This window comes from Eumetopias jubatus, unplaced genomic scaffold (genome assembly GCF_037043125.1).
Source record: "Eumetopias jubatus isolate StellerSeaLion01/CBP00866 unplaced genomic scaffold, mEumJub1_p1.0 scaffold_2, whole genome shotgun sequence".
In the NCBI taxonomy this organism is placed as follows: Eukaryota; Metazoa; Chordata; class Mammalia; order Carnivora; family Otariidae; genus Eumetopias; species Eumetopias jubatus.
Genome location: NW_028274808.1, coordinates 28,261,201 through 28,276,737, shown reverse-complemented (window position 1 = coordinate 28,276,737; position 15,537 = coordinate 28,261,201). Strand labels below are relative to the sequence as shown.

The following is a 15,537-nucleotide window of genomic DNA, read 5'->3' as shown; positions in this document are numbered from 1 at the left end:
AACACGGGCCAGGCTCTCAGCGAGCGCCCGTCTCAGGGAGCATGCCGGGCCCAGCAGCTCCCCTGCTCCCACCCTCCTTGCCACAGTGAACAGCCTGCCGCAGCTGGGCCAGACCTGGCCTGAGTCTGGCCCAGCGAGTCCCTTTCGCTGCACTCGCTCAGCAGAGCTGCGCCGAGGGCACAGGCTGCCTCCTGGTTTGCTAAGCAGGGTGTGGAAACACGTATCCGCTTCGGTAAGGGAGGGACGGGTTCATGACCCATCCCTGCCAGTAAGCTGGCCTGGACATCTTTGAGATTCTGCTCCTATTCTTTTAGAAAAGTGGTTCTGGCTTCTCAGCCCTGTGGGTTATCTGGTACCCCAAGCCCTCCGCTCACTCTGCTGAGGAGGACCCATCTTTTCCATGAAGTTTCCAAAGTGGAAGGCCAGCAACAAAACAAATGGACTGAGTGATGCTTTGTCCACTTGGCAGAATGTTCCCGGTCCTGTGCTGAGGAAAATGTGAAGAAACAAACAAAAGGGCAAGAGCACTTAGGCTTTAACAAATGTCCATCTGTCAGCAACATCAGTTTTGCCCTGCAGCCTTTGGCCAGAAGCAAGAAATGCCCATTTACTGCTGCTCCCGTTTCCCGGGAGGTGGCATGGCCTCTCCGCAACACAGGCAGCTGGGAGTGGGAGAGGGAGAGCAAGTACATCAAAGGGGGGAGATGCTCAGGAGGGCTGGATGGCTCTGTGGAGAGTAGCATCCTCTCCAGTGTGGCAGGAGGAGAAAGATGGATCTTCGACCTGGCCCAAAATGTTTCTAGAGTAGAATGCAATGCTGGAGGGAATTTTACCCTGGCAAACAGACTTCGATGGTTTAACAGAACAGATTTTGCTGGAGAACCCCCTTTTCACATGGCATCTTACTCAGATCTCCAAAGCATAAACAGATGAAGCAGCATCCTGGCAGAGGTGGAGGTGCAGGGGGGCCTGGAACCTGCAAGGAAACTCCGCAGAACCTGGGGGGTGCTAGGGGATTGATGAAGACCTCCTGCCTCTTCTAACCTGCTTTTACAGGTAGGGAAATCCATTGAGAGCTGGGTATTCTGAGTGACATCCCACGGGCACAGAACCCAGCAGGGTCAGGATCCAGGGCACAGGCTCCACTAGCTCTCGTTGACTGGTCTAGGAGTGGGCCCCCAGACAAAGCTCACACAGGATGCCCAGCCTTTGGTCTTGGTCCACATGCAGAAGCCCTCAGCATTTCCTTCTACCCCATGGGCCTCCCCTTCCTCTCTGGCTCTCAATGCAGGGTTGACAGGCCACACTGGGGGAAATCGATCCCAACCTGGGGCCTCACCTACTCGGAAAATGAAGACTTAAAAGGACCAGAGATGTGTTTTGAGCTTCTCCCCATGCCAGGAATCCAGGTCAGGGAACTTGGGCCAGCTGTGCATGAGAGATCCTTTGGGGCATCACACTGGATATTCTTAGAAATCAGATCACCAGCTCGAAGGGGTCCCCCTCATTGTGAGAGGGCAAAGCTGTATTCCTTGGGAGCCACCAGCAGGTACTGAAGTTCACTTAAGGCAGGGCCAGAGTCGTTTTCAACACTCAATAACAATTAAGGGGATGAGGGACCAGAAATTCTTTGCAAGCGCGTAGGCTAAAATATGCCACTTTGTGAATTTAGGAGTATATGCAGGATAAAGAAGAAATAAAGAAGGGAAGTGTGGGAGGATGGGAAGGAAAAGGGAGGGAGGAGGACGGGGTGCAGGGGGAGGGGGCAGAAGGGAGGAGAGGGTGAGACAAAGACAAAAATTTCATACCTACCCATGGCTTATGGCTTTGTGCGTCTGAATCCACTTGCTCACTAAGCAAAGAGCAGAGTTGGAGCTGCCTTCCTGAGACAGGTGGTAAAGGAGGGGATGGGGGCACAGCCCCATGGCAGGTGGGGGGCTGGGAACCTAAACACACAGCGGGAGGGGATGGGTCTGTGTGCACTGGAGTCGGAGGGAGCGTGGTGGTGGCGATTGGTGCTGCCTGGGTGTGGGGCTGGGGCACTGAGCCCCACGAGGCCAAGACATGTTGGTGTTTCAGAGACACAGGAAGAGGGAGGTCTGACCAGGGGGTGGGGGCACAGTGGATGGCATGATTTTTGGTGACAGTGACTGCGAGAAGGAAGCTCTTCATCTCCCACACGCCCACCCCAGCCTCAGCCAACCTCGGGTGCATGCTGGCCTCTTCCACCCACACCGTCCTCGAACCCGGAGCCCTGCAGTCAGCCTAGTCTAGAACCCCTGAGCACTCCAGGGCGCCAAGCAGGCTGACTCTGGGCTGTGGGCTCTAGAAGTCGTACCCAGCTCAGCTGAGCTGAAGATGGCCCGCTGGCTGATTCTCGGGGAGGATGTGGTGGTGATGGAGTCAACAGAGGCCCCGAAATTCATCACTCTGTGCTCCATGGCTTGGATACCACAGCCCCTGCCAACAGGGTGGCCTTTCTCACCGCATCCCCTAGGCCTCCAAGCCAGCCTCCGCTATTCAGCTCAGAGGGGTGCAGTGGCAGGCACTTGCCAGCAGAGGGCAGTGCCCCCGCCCGGCCAAGCTGGAGCTGCTCCCCGCACGCGGCAGGCAGCTGGTCCAGTTGAGTGAGCAGTTGGGTGCTAACTACTGTGGTCCTCTGGGACGGGGCTGGGGGGGACGGAACCCCACCTGGGCTGCTTGTTCTGCTGTGGTTTCTGGCTCCGGGTCACTCGTGGCCACTCCGGCCCACTGCCCAGGGGCTGCTGTAGTGCGTCAACACCGGGGAGACCTGTGCTTAGCCCGCGGACAATCCGGCAGCGCTAAGTCTGTGCCACTGGCTTTCCATGTAAGACAGGATCCTGTCTGTAGAAAACTGCATGTGAGCTGGCGCGCACACATACCCCACAACTGCACACTCACAACCCTGCCTAGGATCCCAGGAGCCTCTCAAGTCCCTAGAAGAATCTCTACCGATATATGTGATCCACGGCGACACTGCTGCTCACTCTGCCAGACCGCTAAGCACACCATTGCACACACTGCGGCCTGTGGTCCCGGAAGCACCCGGAAGACGCCGGGACGCTTCTCGGCTCCAACTCAGTAATGCCGCGTCGTTACCGTCCGGTTCACTATCCAGGGGCCACACTGTATGGGATTCCACCATCACACTTCTTCGGGAATGCTCTTCGAAAACACAGTGCCCCTGCAAAGTAACACTGAGGTCCTCCACACCTTAGCACGGATGGCACCAGCTCCCGCGACGTGTGTGAGAGCTCGGATAGGAGAGGAGAACACCCAGAAACAGAAATACCCCAGAGCAAAAATAAACTGGAATGCTAGAGAAAGTAGTAAGTATCCATAAAGGTCATTTCTATCCTCTTCCACTTGCAGATGAGGAAACCAAGGCCCAGCGGAGTGAAGTACATACAGAATTCAGAGTTCTGAGCATGCTGCCAAACAGGAAGACCCTGACCGGTCTCGAGCGCGGAGCCCTCAGCCCTCCGGCAAACAATGCAGAGCAAGTGGCGAGAGACCATGGACCCGCGCTGTACCCCCCTACCCCTCCCTTCCAGGGGCCGCCCGTCCTCACCACGCCGGCCTTCAGAAATAGCACGAGAAGTGCCTACCAGGTGCTATTTTCTCCTCCATGAGATAAAGGGATCGGTCTAGATCAGTGGTTCTCAGAGTGTGGTCCCTGGCCCACCGGCATCACCTGGGAACTTGTCAGAAATGCAAAAAGCCCAGGGAGAGAATCCCAAGTCCCTGCATGTCACAAGCCCTTTGGGAGATGATGATTCACACGTCCAAGTTCGAGAGACACTGTTCCTGTGTGAGGTTTCAGAAGTGTGGCTGGAAGCAGGCTGTCTAGAGATGCTCTGTGCTCAAGGCAGTCGGAGAGAAACGCAGTCTCTGCCCCTTCAGCGGAATCGAGAAGTTCCACCATGAAGAAACCCGTTTGACTTGATTTAAACCCTGGGTTTCCCAAGTTTATCTGCCCACAGAATCTTTTTATTATGTTCACCCGAGGTGGCTGAGAAATGCTGGTGTGGAAGAGCCCTTCCAGGAGGTGACTTTCGGTGCATCTGGGAGGCTGAGGCATGCCAATATGGCATCCAAGTTTCTAGCTCTTAACAAAACTAATCAGAGCTGGAAGATCACCAGACCAGCTAGGTGCCCTGGATGTCTGATCTAATCTGTAAGAAGCAGTGAAGATTTTCTTACCTTTTCCGAAGCAGGTGCTGTACCTGAACACAGATTTCCCCAGCACCATCTATTCAGAGCCGGGCTCTCCTTTCTAAGGCATGGATATTCAGGTTTCTACACTGGGCCCGAGCGGGAGCGCTGACTACCCTGCTGGGGCTCTCCCAACATTGAAACAAGTGCAGCCAGCCACTCACACATTCTTTAGTTATAACCAGCCCTGGCCTGCTCACTCCAGGCCAGGATCCATTCTGAGCACCGAATAAAGCACGTCAGGTCCTACAGCAAACTTTGCTGAAGGTTGCCAGGCTAAGGAGAGGCTGCCAAGCCAGAAGCACACTGCGGTCCAAGAAACTCCAAACTCACCAAAGACACTAGATTGATCTGCAATACAAAAAAGATGATCGTCTTTATGGGACTAATCACAGGGTTCTTTAAAATAGCACCCCTGCCCTATATGACACAGTGTTCACCAAAACTGGAAGAACACTTTTGCTCCAGCCCAGCCCTATGCCCCTGCAAGATCTCCCCGTCCGGATGGTGGGACGCTGCTGAGGCCTGAGCCCAGGCAGCGACAAGGTCCAGACCCCTGTGAACACCTCCTGCTAAGACCAGTCAAGGCTGGGCTTAATTACCCATAAGCCTTCAGGGATAATTTTCTCTCCTGGGCTTTTAGACTCTTTCCCTGTCTGTCCTAAGCACAAGCCAGGTTCTTGCCTTCAAAGAGGCATGTGAAATGTGCTCAGACACCCCAGAAGTTCACTCAAGACGTTACTCGGGTCGAGGGCACCCAAGCGTGTAACATCCTGTGTCAGATTAAGTCCACAGTGGCTGCTTGTCATCCATATTTAATTCTGCCAGTCTGTTAATTTTTAACTATGTTTGCTATCAAGGGCCATTAGAGGTCCCCAGGAGCCGAGCCCAGTGAAGCGAGAAGTACTTCATGGCAGAGTGGATGAGGCTTGAGGTTGGGGTGTCCCACTTTCCCATCCTGTCACTGAGCTCTGGCCTTCCCCACTGGCAGCACAAAACCTGAATAAAACATGATCCCATTTGGAGTTGATTTGCCTTTTTTCCCCTGTCAGAATTGGTTTTCTTCAAGGAGAAGTTCACTTTCTTTTCATGAAGGCTACATTTTGTATTTCTAAACTTTCTCTGTAGTCTTGGTTTTGTTTCCAGAGCACTTAGAATTCTCATACTTTTAGATGGTATCTGGGTGCCCATTCCCAGGAAAGGAGGCCCAAGCCTGGGCGGAGGGCCACCTGGCCAAACCAGAGCCTCGCCTTGGTATAACCGTGGCCGCAGGCTGCCATTCTTGCCCTGGCACCAGCTACTTCTCTTCTGCACCCAAGAACAGAGCCTGGGCCTTGAGGGTTCCCTTGGTGGGGTGCTGGTCTCGAGTCCCTATATCCTAACTGCTTCTAATGCTACAAAGGGAGGACTGGGAGCCTCTGGGCCATGCCAGATCAAGTTCTGACAGTAAGAAGGAAACAGAAGAGCCAGGTTAATTACGACCCCATGCCAAGCATTTTACTCTTTCACTCGAAATGACCCCATCAAGTAGATATTCATTCTTCCTACTTAGAGATGAGGAAACCGAGCTTCAGTGAGGTTAAAATAAACTTGCTTAAAATCCCAAAGGTCGCACAGTGGGTGGAAACAGTCATTAAAACTGGCCTGTTTGATCCCGATTCTGTGCCAGGCCCTCTGCACCGTCCTACTGGGATGGTCAGACCACTTACTTGTTGATCATCCCAAGGACGAGGTGGGCTCATGGACTCGGGAGGAGTTCTCATTGTGAAGGAGACCGGGGAAAAAGTCGCCCTAGGAAGTTTAGCCTTACAAAGGCCAAAATGAAACAAGCTTGAGGGACCGGAAAGACAGTGCCCCAAAAGGAGGAAACCCTGTGGCCCTCCAGCCAGGAAGAGGCCCACTTGGAGCCGCTCTCTCGGTCACAGCAACGGTAAATTTGAGGAGTCTCGCTGAGGTCCCCAACCACGGCCGGGGCCACCACACTAGGGGGCTGCCGAGCGTGGCGAAGTTCGGGGCCCGGCAGCAGCTCTGGCCACAGGAGCCAGCTACCCCCATGAACTCTGGCTGAAGGACTCCGGACTGCTTCTCAAGAGGCCAGTGCGGATGCGCCGAGAACTTCCGTCCCTCACTGCCTTACTAGGGGCTCCCGAGGTCTCCAGATGCCGAGCCCGCAGAGGAGGGGGTGAGGACAGAAAAGGTAAACAGGAGGTCATTTGCTTGGCCAGGGATCCCCTGGGGTTTGGCCACAGGACTGTGGAGAGAGTGACTTCCCAAGGCACAAGAGGGGACGCTGCCACCCGGAAACGAGATGGGGCAGAATCCTAGCGGATGGACTGTGGGAAGAATGAGCCACAGAGTCCAGGGAGGAACGGGCCAGATGACCCGTGGGTCTTTCTCTTCTCCAGTTTCTCCGATAGCAAAGCAAGATAAGGCAGCAGCTGGAAAGTTCAGGGACAACGGGTTTGAATAAAGCAACCCACAGGAACCACTTGGTCTCTCCGGGAATTCAGCTGTTTCCCACTCTTGATCTATTTCCTGTCAGGGATCGGTTTTCTCCTGACAGGCGTGTCCGGGCCTGGCCGTCGGGGAGGGCATCCTATGGGCACGCGTCCTCTCGGCGCTGGCACAGGCTGCAGACACCTCACGGCTGGATGCAGGGCTGTCACTCTGGCGGCTGTCCCCAGACGCCTCATCCTGCTCGCCTGTCGCTCGTTTGTTCTTCCCAACCTCTGGCCTTCCATTCAGCCGCAGTCACGAGGACTCTGCAGCTGCCTCAATGTCGTCAAGACGGTGCTGGATGCCTGTAGCGTCTGAACGATCACTGCCTCGTAGAGAGCTAGCCTAGGTGTCCACCTTGTTGAAAATTCACATGCTCCTTAAAACCAGCATTTAGGGCACACTCTCACATTCTACAGATTTTACTTGAGAGAGCGCACGAGAAAAAGCACAAGACAGGGGAGGGTCAGAGGCTGAGAAGCAGACTCCCTGCCAAGCGGGGAGCCTGATACGGGGCTCGATCCTGGGACTCCAGGATCATGACCTGAGCCGAAGGCAGTCGCTTAACTGACTGAGCCACCCAGGCGCCCCCAGGCCTTCTTGTTCTACAGGAGGGATTATTAGGCCCACTTTACTGAAGCCCAGGGAGGTTACATAAAGCACTTGTTCAGTAGAGATCACACAGCTCATAAATGGCAGAGCCAGTGTCTGACCAGGTAGCCCCACAGCTCGCACTTCCAAGCCCGTGCTACCGCCAGGCTCAGCCCTCCTGAAGGACTCGAGTTCCGGCACGGGCCGGGCCTCGTGGGGCAGGCACAGAAACAGCCCCGAGGTGGTGCTGGGAAAGGAGAGGGGGCTCTGTGCTCCCTTCTAAGTGGCAGACACACGCCCAGAGCTCAGAGGAGGCCGACGCTGTGAGCTCAATGCCTGGCTGGCCTGTCCCCCACCTGGCCTCCTATGGGAGTTAAGCCAGGGGCTCCTAGACCAGAAAGCTGAACCAAGTCAGGAACTAGACAAGGCTAGCACATTCAGGAGACAGAGCACCCAGGGGCAGTTTCTCCTCACAGTCTGACCTTCACAGAGCTGTAAGGTTTAAAGGGAAAGGTACATTATCAGAGGATTAACAGTTTCATCGATGTCTAAAAACAATTTAAAGCCTTGGGCTGATCAGCCCCCAAAGGTAACCTCTGCAGTCCCTCAAAGCCATGCTCTCCCAGACAATCACAAGGCCTGGATTGCAGGGAGACGGTGGATGGTGGCCATTGGAGAAAGCCAGGCCTCGAGGACCAGGTGTCGGGCAGTAAGAGCTGATGCCATCTGGGAGGCCCTGAAGCAAACACCCTGAATCTCCTGACTCTTCCCTTTGGGAGGCTGGCCAGCTGCTGGGATGCCGAAGCCCCCCCCTTCCCCCCCCCCCCCCGGCTTTGTTCAGGCTCCCTCTGCAGGACCAGCCACCTTACCCACTGTGCACAAGCCCCGCCCCACTGGGTGCTCACCCGAGTCCATACTCACACCTGCCCTGCTCCCTGCCTCCCTCAAGACACTCCCTCTCTCCTGGGCCGTGCGCTTCCATTACACCCCGTGCCAAACCAGATCGCTTGTGTCTCATCTCAGTATTCTCCATAGGGCATAGTTAGTGACAAAGGAGAGGCTTAAGGAAATTTGTTTTTATAAAAAAGTTTGAAGATTCAGTTCGCAGTTGCCTTTCGCTGAGTAAATGCCTGATCAGGTGGGTGGGCGGGCAGCTCTGCCGTGAGCACCTGCAGAACGTTCCTGGCCCTTCTCTCCCCCTGTGATCTCTCTTCCTTCCCTGTGTGCCTGGGTCCATTTTTATACTGATTTTGGGTTTAACCTTTACAATTTGTCCTGTGTGTCACAAGGCACCTCCCCAGGGGCATGTCCTGCCCTGGAAGTCTGTGTTACGATTTTAGAACCTTCTCTTGGCATGCAGGTGATGGGTTCCAGCCGTGAGCCGTGGAGCAGCCCTGGAAGATCTGCCATGACTCAGGGCAAATGAGGCCCCTGGAGAAGACACAGGGAACCGGGACTTGCTCTCTCAGTCCTACTTACCTGGACAAGCTTCTGGCCCAACAAGGTGGCACTGGGTCAAGGGTAAATAGTATTGTTTCTAGAATGTAATGAGAGCAGTGCACTTTATTGGTTTTCTCTCTGCCCCGTCAGCAACAAGACTAAACGAATAACTGGCACCAAGCAAAACTGAACGGGGACCGAAAAGGCTGAGCTGTGTGAGGACGATGTGGCACGAAGTGCTGTATGTGCATGAGAGAAGGTTCCTAAAAGCCATGGATAAAACCTGCCCTTCTGTTCACAGTGGCTTTCAGAATATATTTAATAAATTTTCAAACACCAATAATCTTGAAAGTAAACAGGATGATCATGTCTAAAAACGTTAATGATCTTCTTAGAACTCCGTTGTTTGCTGCATCAAGTTGTCCCTTCATCTCTACAAACGACACAGAAGTACTGCAGCCTACAGTCCCATTACCTTCTGCAATGAGGCCTCAAAAATGAGATGTGGTGTCAAATAAGCATCTTCAATTTATAGATGGAAGCACCAGATCACAGACGGAAGCTGGAGCAGAACCAGAAGATGCGACTCCTGATCTTCAATGACAATTTCTGCCCCTTGGGTCCTCCTTTCTCGAGATCAGGGCGGACAGACTGGAAACACAGCTCTTTGCTTCATACAGGCTTCTGACAGCCAGACATACCATCCCTGCTGATGCAAGATCTCCTGGTAGAGGTGACCCACAGATGCTAGAAAGAGAATCTTCCACCGTGCAGCTCTTGATGGCTCGGGAGCCCAAGAAGAGACCAGTAGCAGCAGTGAGGCCTCGGCTCTGGGCCGAGCCTCCCCTGGATGCTCTGAGGCCTTCTCCCATGTGGTGTGTGCTCAGCATCAGGGGCCCAATTCTCCCACAATCTCATAGCTCCAAACTCACATCACCATGAAAACAAAACGCTGCAGTCTACTTGAGGTAATTTTTGCTCTGATTAAAATTTTTATTGAAATCTCTCAAATGTTACCAAGAAATAATTTTTGCAAAATGGGGGAAAAATAGCTAACAAGCAAATTCAACATGGGAGCTCCCTCTGCTGGTCTGCAGTAGGTTGGTATGTTACAAACACATTCCCAGAGACAAATCTAATTTGCTGGAGAAGTGGACAAAAGACAGGTGTGTTGGGCTTTGCCTCAGGAGAGAAACACTAGAAGAAAAAAAAAATCCAAGTCTCAAAACAGAGCACAACATTGCTAAGAAAAGCAAAATAATATAAAAGCTTCTCCAAAGACATACAGTAAGATCTCCAAACAAAACCGGAACCATCCACTAAGGGGATGCTCCGTTTTAGTCTTCCCCACTGCTCTACCTCCAGTTAATAAAAATTCTCTCAGGCCCTTTGAGTGAAGGTTAAGTTCTTATTCCCTTGTCTTTGCCTCCAAGTCTCTTCTTACAGGCTTCTCATCTACTTAGAGAAGAAAGTTCCAAGGAGTCAGTGGAGTGAGGCCTTTCCAAAATTCCAACAAAGAGTAAGTCTTTGGTGAGCCAGCACTGAGGCGTGGAAAGAGCAAGGCCTGGGAGTCAGGTGACCTGGCTCCAGTCACGGTAGAGCCACTCGCGACTTTCGAGAACTCTCCATCTTCTCCAGTCTGTCTCCTCAACTGTAAAATGGGCAGACCTGCTGGATCGGTAAAGCCTCTACCAGTTCATTCTAGGATTCTCATCTTGGACAAAGGAATTTAAATAACCGTATCTGTTCATGAGCCTTGGATACAGAACCCAAGCTTGCACTGGGAATGACTCCAAATAAGTTTTGGGGTTGAGCACAAGGATCTCACTGATTTCAGATGAAAGTTCCACCAACTCTAGGACCGATGTGGCGGAGCCAAGTAGATTCCAGGTTGGGAAAGTCTCAAGATCAAGACAGAACTCACAGGGGAGGGTGCCACCATGGGCAATACATCCCACTAACTCAAATGGTTGAGTCCATCTAATCTTGGCACTGTCTCTAACCTTTCTCACAATGGGCATGGGCTTTCTGATCTCTTAAGACTCTTCAGTTCCTTCTCCCATACACCCCCAGATAGACTTTGGATTTCAATCATTATACGGAGCAAGGCAAGTTACCTGGATGTTAGTAAGGCCCCCAAAGCCACCGTTCCCAGTCCTTTCTGGCCACTGTCAATTCTTGCCTTTCCAGGACAATGGTGAAAGGCTTTGCTGCTGATTAACAAAGCCACTGATAGTCACAATACTCTGCACACCTGGTACCGCTCCATGGTATTAGGAACATTTGCCTCAACTGTCAGTTAATCCTTATTTAGGCGGTCTAGGAAGAGGAGCGAAGACATCTCCACAGATGGTGGGGGCGGGCCCACAAACAGAGGGGGCCTCTTTGAGTCGCTCCCCATAAGCTACAAAGTTATCCCCAAGGCCACTGAGAACATTTCGATGACTCAGCAGAAGACAGCCACAGGTTTAGGTTTTATCCCTTCTCCCTCCCCTGGCCCCTGCGAGGAGCCCGAGCGCTGACAGGGACTGAGGCCGAGGCGGCAGCGAGGGAAGGGAAAGCGGAAAGCACAGCAGATCCGGACCCCGGGCCATCGGGCTCTGAATCCTGGGGCTGCTCTAAGTCCTGTTCCGAGCCAGCAGCTCTCACCGTCACCCTCTCCTTTTCCCTCACTACCTCCTTCTGCCAACACCGAGGGACGTCACTTCGGGGGCCTCTCTCTGTAGTCTGCCTGCTTGGTGCCTGGGAGGCTGGGCCATGCACATGTGCACAGAACACGCACGGCTCGGCTGGAACGGAACGGACGCGTATGCAGCCAGCACCCCGCCTGAGCCCCTGGCCGCGAGGACGTCAGCTAGGGGGCTGCTTGTCCGTGCTTTAGTCAACACAGTGAGTTCTGTACAACATGGAAGAGTTTCCCTGTCCGAAGGAAGAGTTTTCTGGGAAGCTGTGTATTTCATTCAGCCTTGTAAATAAACACTAAGCAAAACAAACAAAAACTCCACCTCTCTGTCCAGGCCAACAGTTTTTCAGAAACCAGGCTTTCCTGCTTTTAGAGGAGTTACACATGCGGTAAAACGTATGAAATCTATATTCTCTCTTCTTTGCTGTTGATCCTTGCTGAATCCTAACACTACTTCATTACTACTGCTTGCACTAAGAGCAACATTCCCCCCCCCCCCACCAAGGGGAGAGGGAGGGTTGGTACGTGGGTAGTAATCTTTGTGAAGAAACAAGGGAGTTTTATTTAACTAAGAAGGGAAGTGGGTCCAGACAGAGACCTTCACCTTGACCTGTAATTACATTCTCCACACTACACTGTACCTCCTTTTCTAAAGGTGGAAAAAAAGGAATCCTAATCTTCCCTGTAACATCTGTAAGCTAGCACACGGTCTTCCTGGAAGCTTCCAACTTTCCCCTTTGGTCACTAGCTCTCCTAGAACATGAGAGATGAAATCCCTCCACGCACAGACACAGAACTCCGGCAACCAGCGCGAGCCTCCCTCGGCAGCCCTCCCGCATGACCAGGCACACGCGACTATGTTCTAGGGACGCCCTCGGGCTGGCTGGGGGCTGGGGGTGGGGGGAGTGGGAACCTGCACCCCGTCTCTCGTGTGTGCTATGAGGGTGAGATCATTAGGGAAGAGAGAGGTGTCACTGGGGCAAACATCAGGCAGTGGGTGATATCATTGCTGTCAGACGGTCCTCAAGTCCTGGAGGAGTGTCAGCTTGATTTAGAGGAGGTCATTAATCTCCGGAAGGGGGATCTGTTAGCCGGATAGGTGTTAGTTGTATGGTGTGCTCTGGGGAACCAGGTTCGAAAGGACTGGTGGTGGAGGGAGTGAAGTCGTGGCCGATGGGTATAAATTACCTGGGCATGCAGTGAAGCGGGATAGGTGAAAGCAGGAGGAGGTAGAGCAGGCGCTAACTCCGCTGGGTACAGAGGGTACGGGGCCCACACTTCAGGGCTACTGGGGTAAAGTGCAGGCACTGTGAGCTCATCTGCAAGAAAAGAATAAGGGAAGAGTTAGTGGTTACCAAACAGCTGCTTTCAAATCAGAAACAAAACACCAAACAACCCCGAGCCCCCATCCAGTCAGAAGTCAAATTACTCTCATGCTTTCAACAACCTGTGGGTTTTGGTCCCCAAACTCTAAGCAAGGGAATGGTAAATACAAAGTGGAAAAAAGCAACCGGCATCTGCTGCCTGTCTGGCCTGCTGGGATCTCAGGCCTGGGCTCTGCCCTGGACACTCTGATGTCTTTCCAACCAGAGCTGGGGGGAAACAAGAACAGTGGGGATTTCCTGCCCCAAACCGCACACGTGGCCCTCAGAGGGGCAGAGGAAGAAAGAGAACTGGTAGGAGATATCCCATGAAAACCCACTGCAGAGCCTTTGGGAGAACAATGGTTTACTGGCAGGGTCATGATAGACCAGCACAACTGTAGGCCTTCTCTGTTTAACAGTGTAATTACTACTGACAAATACATCATCATCACCAAGCACTTTCCATTTAGCTCTCCGAAGCAGGGGCCAGCCACTGTACCTGCAGGGCGTTTAAGATGTCAAAAATGCAGAGAGGAGAAGTGAAACAGCCTGGAGTATCCTGATTAAAGTTAAACTCCACGAAGATGCAAATTAGAACACTCGTAGTTGCTGCTTACACTGACTGTATTTTCTAGGGGGAACAAGTGAGTCGTGTTGCCAACTGACTGGTCTGAATCCGATTCCATTCAGGTCAAGCTGCAGTTTGCCAGACTGAAGGGCAAGTGCCCGGGGCTCAGAATGTATCAGGAAGCAATCCATTAAAATAACAGCAAACACATGAGGGAGCGTCTCAGCAAAGAAAAAAAAAAATCACATCAGTCGATAGTTATGAATCTGGACTCTGTGAAACAGCAATCTCAGTATGTGCTTTTATCACCTGTCAAAATCTGAAATCAAGGAGGCCAAGGATGCTACCCGGGGATGCCGAAGGAGTCAGGAAAAGGCGACTGTCATAAAGCCATTAGTGACTCTGCCATTCTGCCATTCAGGACTTTCCAGAAGTCTAGCGTGCACGTGACCCAAGGTCGAAAGGGTCATTTCACTCCTTCCCACATATAAGCCACCCCACCCCAGGCCTGCTCATTCCACATCTCCCTCATCCTCTCCGTCCTCCCCCCAAACTGTGGCTCTGGGAAGGGTTTTCAGTATGGGAAGGGGACTAAAGACAGAGAACTTTCCCGAGTGTGATGTGGGGACTACTCTTTGGAGCAATGGGGAAAGCAGCTGAGCCTATGGGTGCACGGGGACCTGGTGAGATTTTCCACAGCCAGCCAGCCAGCACGGCAAGAACTACTGAAAAGATGGGGAGTCCAGAGCTGACTGAGGACTATCCATTCAGAGGGCAGCGTGGGGATCCCAGCAATGCGGAGAGCTACGCTGCGGCTGCCCCCGACTCCCCCTCTCAACAAGGCAGTTAAAATGTCCTCTTCAGACTTGGTGAGGGGAGGGCAGACTGCGTGTAGATTAGACTGGAGAGCCGAGCCCGAAGCGTGGACTCATCCTTATTATTCGAATAGGAACACAGTAGCATCCTAAGCTTCTTCAAATGATCAAGTCTACACCACCTATTTCTTGCTCTAGGGTGTGTAGTTTGTCAGAAAATTCCTTACGGAGGGGTTGGGAGAACGCTTCACAGACCCCTGTGTTTCCGGTCACGACGAGACCATATGATTTCCATTAAAGCAACTCTTGTGGGAGCCCCGCTCGTGGAAACGAACTGCTGCCAGAACCCAGGCCTCGGATTTTAAACAAACAACCATTCTCAGGAATGGCAAGCTATTATTGTTGTTGTTGGTACTGTTGTTTCAGCTACCATGCTATTTTAAGACATTCTGAGTCTTTTTTAAAAAAAAAAAGTCAAGAGAGTCTCAGGACCTAGCACACGAATGTCTTAGCCCATGCTTGCTCAGCCCTACTGTGACAGCAGACGACTCTTGACTCTAACCGCCATCAGACAGGACTATGCAGGGCCTGCAGCCTGATGGCAGCACGTCCTCAGCCTGTGGCCTCAAAGGAACTGGCCAAGTTGGGGGTGCTCTAATCTGATCCACTTTCCTTCAGAAAGTTTTAAAAATGAAATGAGATGTCTTTTAAGAGACCTGATCCTACAGAGATAAATACTGGAGACAGGTAGAGTCAGGATTTCAATCTCAGCCTTGACAGATGGGATTTATGATTTCCAGACATTTCCACATTTTTATCCTAGAGCATTACTTCCCATTGGGTCTCGACTCACGCTCAGAGACTATTCACTAACATTTGTCCAAAACCTAGCCCAGCAGGATGGGGCATCTGCTTCCAAATCTCCCACACCCAAAGCCGCTGAGTAACAGTAGAAGTCAGGTAAGTGAAGTGGATGCCTAGGAGAGACTGGAGTGAACTTGCATTTGATCAAGTCTTTCATTACCTCTCATCATCTCTCCCTTCTCCCCTTGAGAAGGAATCTTGAGTTACCATAAATGTCAAGAGACATGCAGCACAGAGTGGGCTGGTCAGGAGGATGAGGAAGATGAGCTCAAAATGTGCCAGTGGAGATGTTCTGAGCTGGAGAGTCCTGGGGGAGAGGAGGGCAGTGAGGCGGATTTCTCCAAGGGTTGCCTAGTGAGCGCCCAGGAAGAGAGGATCCAGGGCTTTGCCAAGTCTGTGCCCCTGGGGCCATCTCTGAGACTAGCATTTAGTGTGTAATACTGTTTGCTGGACTGAATGGTACCTGGTGGAACATTCTAA

The 15,537-nt window shown here is 52.4% G+C and overlaps 1 protein-coding gene across 5 annotated transcripts in view; it reads right to left on the bottom strand.

Moving 5' to 3' along the window:
- The window catches only part of RBPMS (RNA binding protein, mRNA processing factor), a 173,624-nt gene that overhangs the window by 14,116 nt on the left and 143,971 nt on the right, over window positions 1-15,537 (bottom strand). For 3 of the 5 annotated variants that reach the window (XM_088020941.1, XM_028087571.2, XM_088020942.1), the window contains one exon: window positions 12,392-12,765. In XM_088020941.1, coding sequence (XP_087877067.1) covers window positions 12,488-12,765 — 278 coding nt within the window. In that variant the 3' untranslated portion in view covers window positions 12,392-12,487. Of the gene's footprint in view, window positions 1-9,732; window positions 9,961-12,391; window positions 12,766-15,537 lie in introns of those variants that run through there. The other 2 variants (XM_028087572.2, XR_003606791.2) reach the window with 2 other exon arrangements.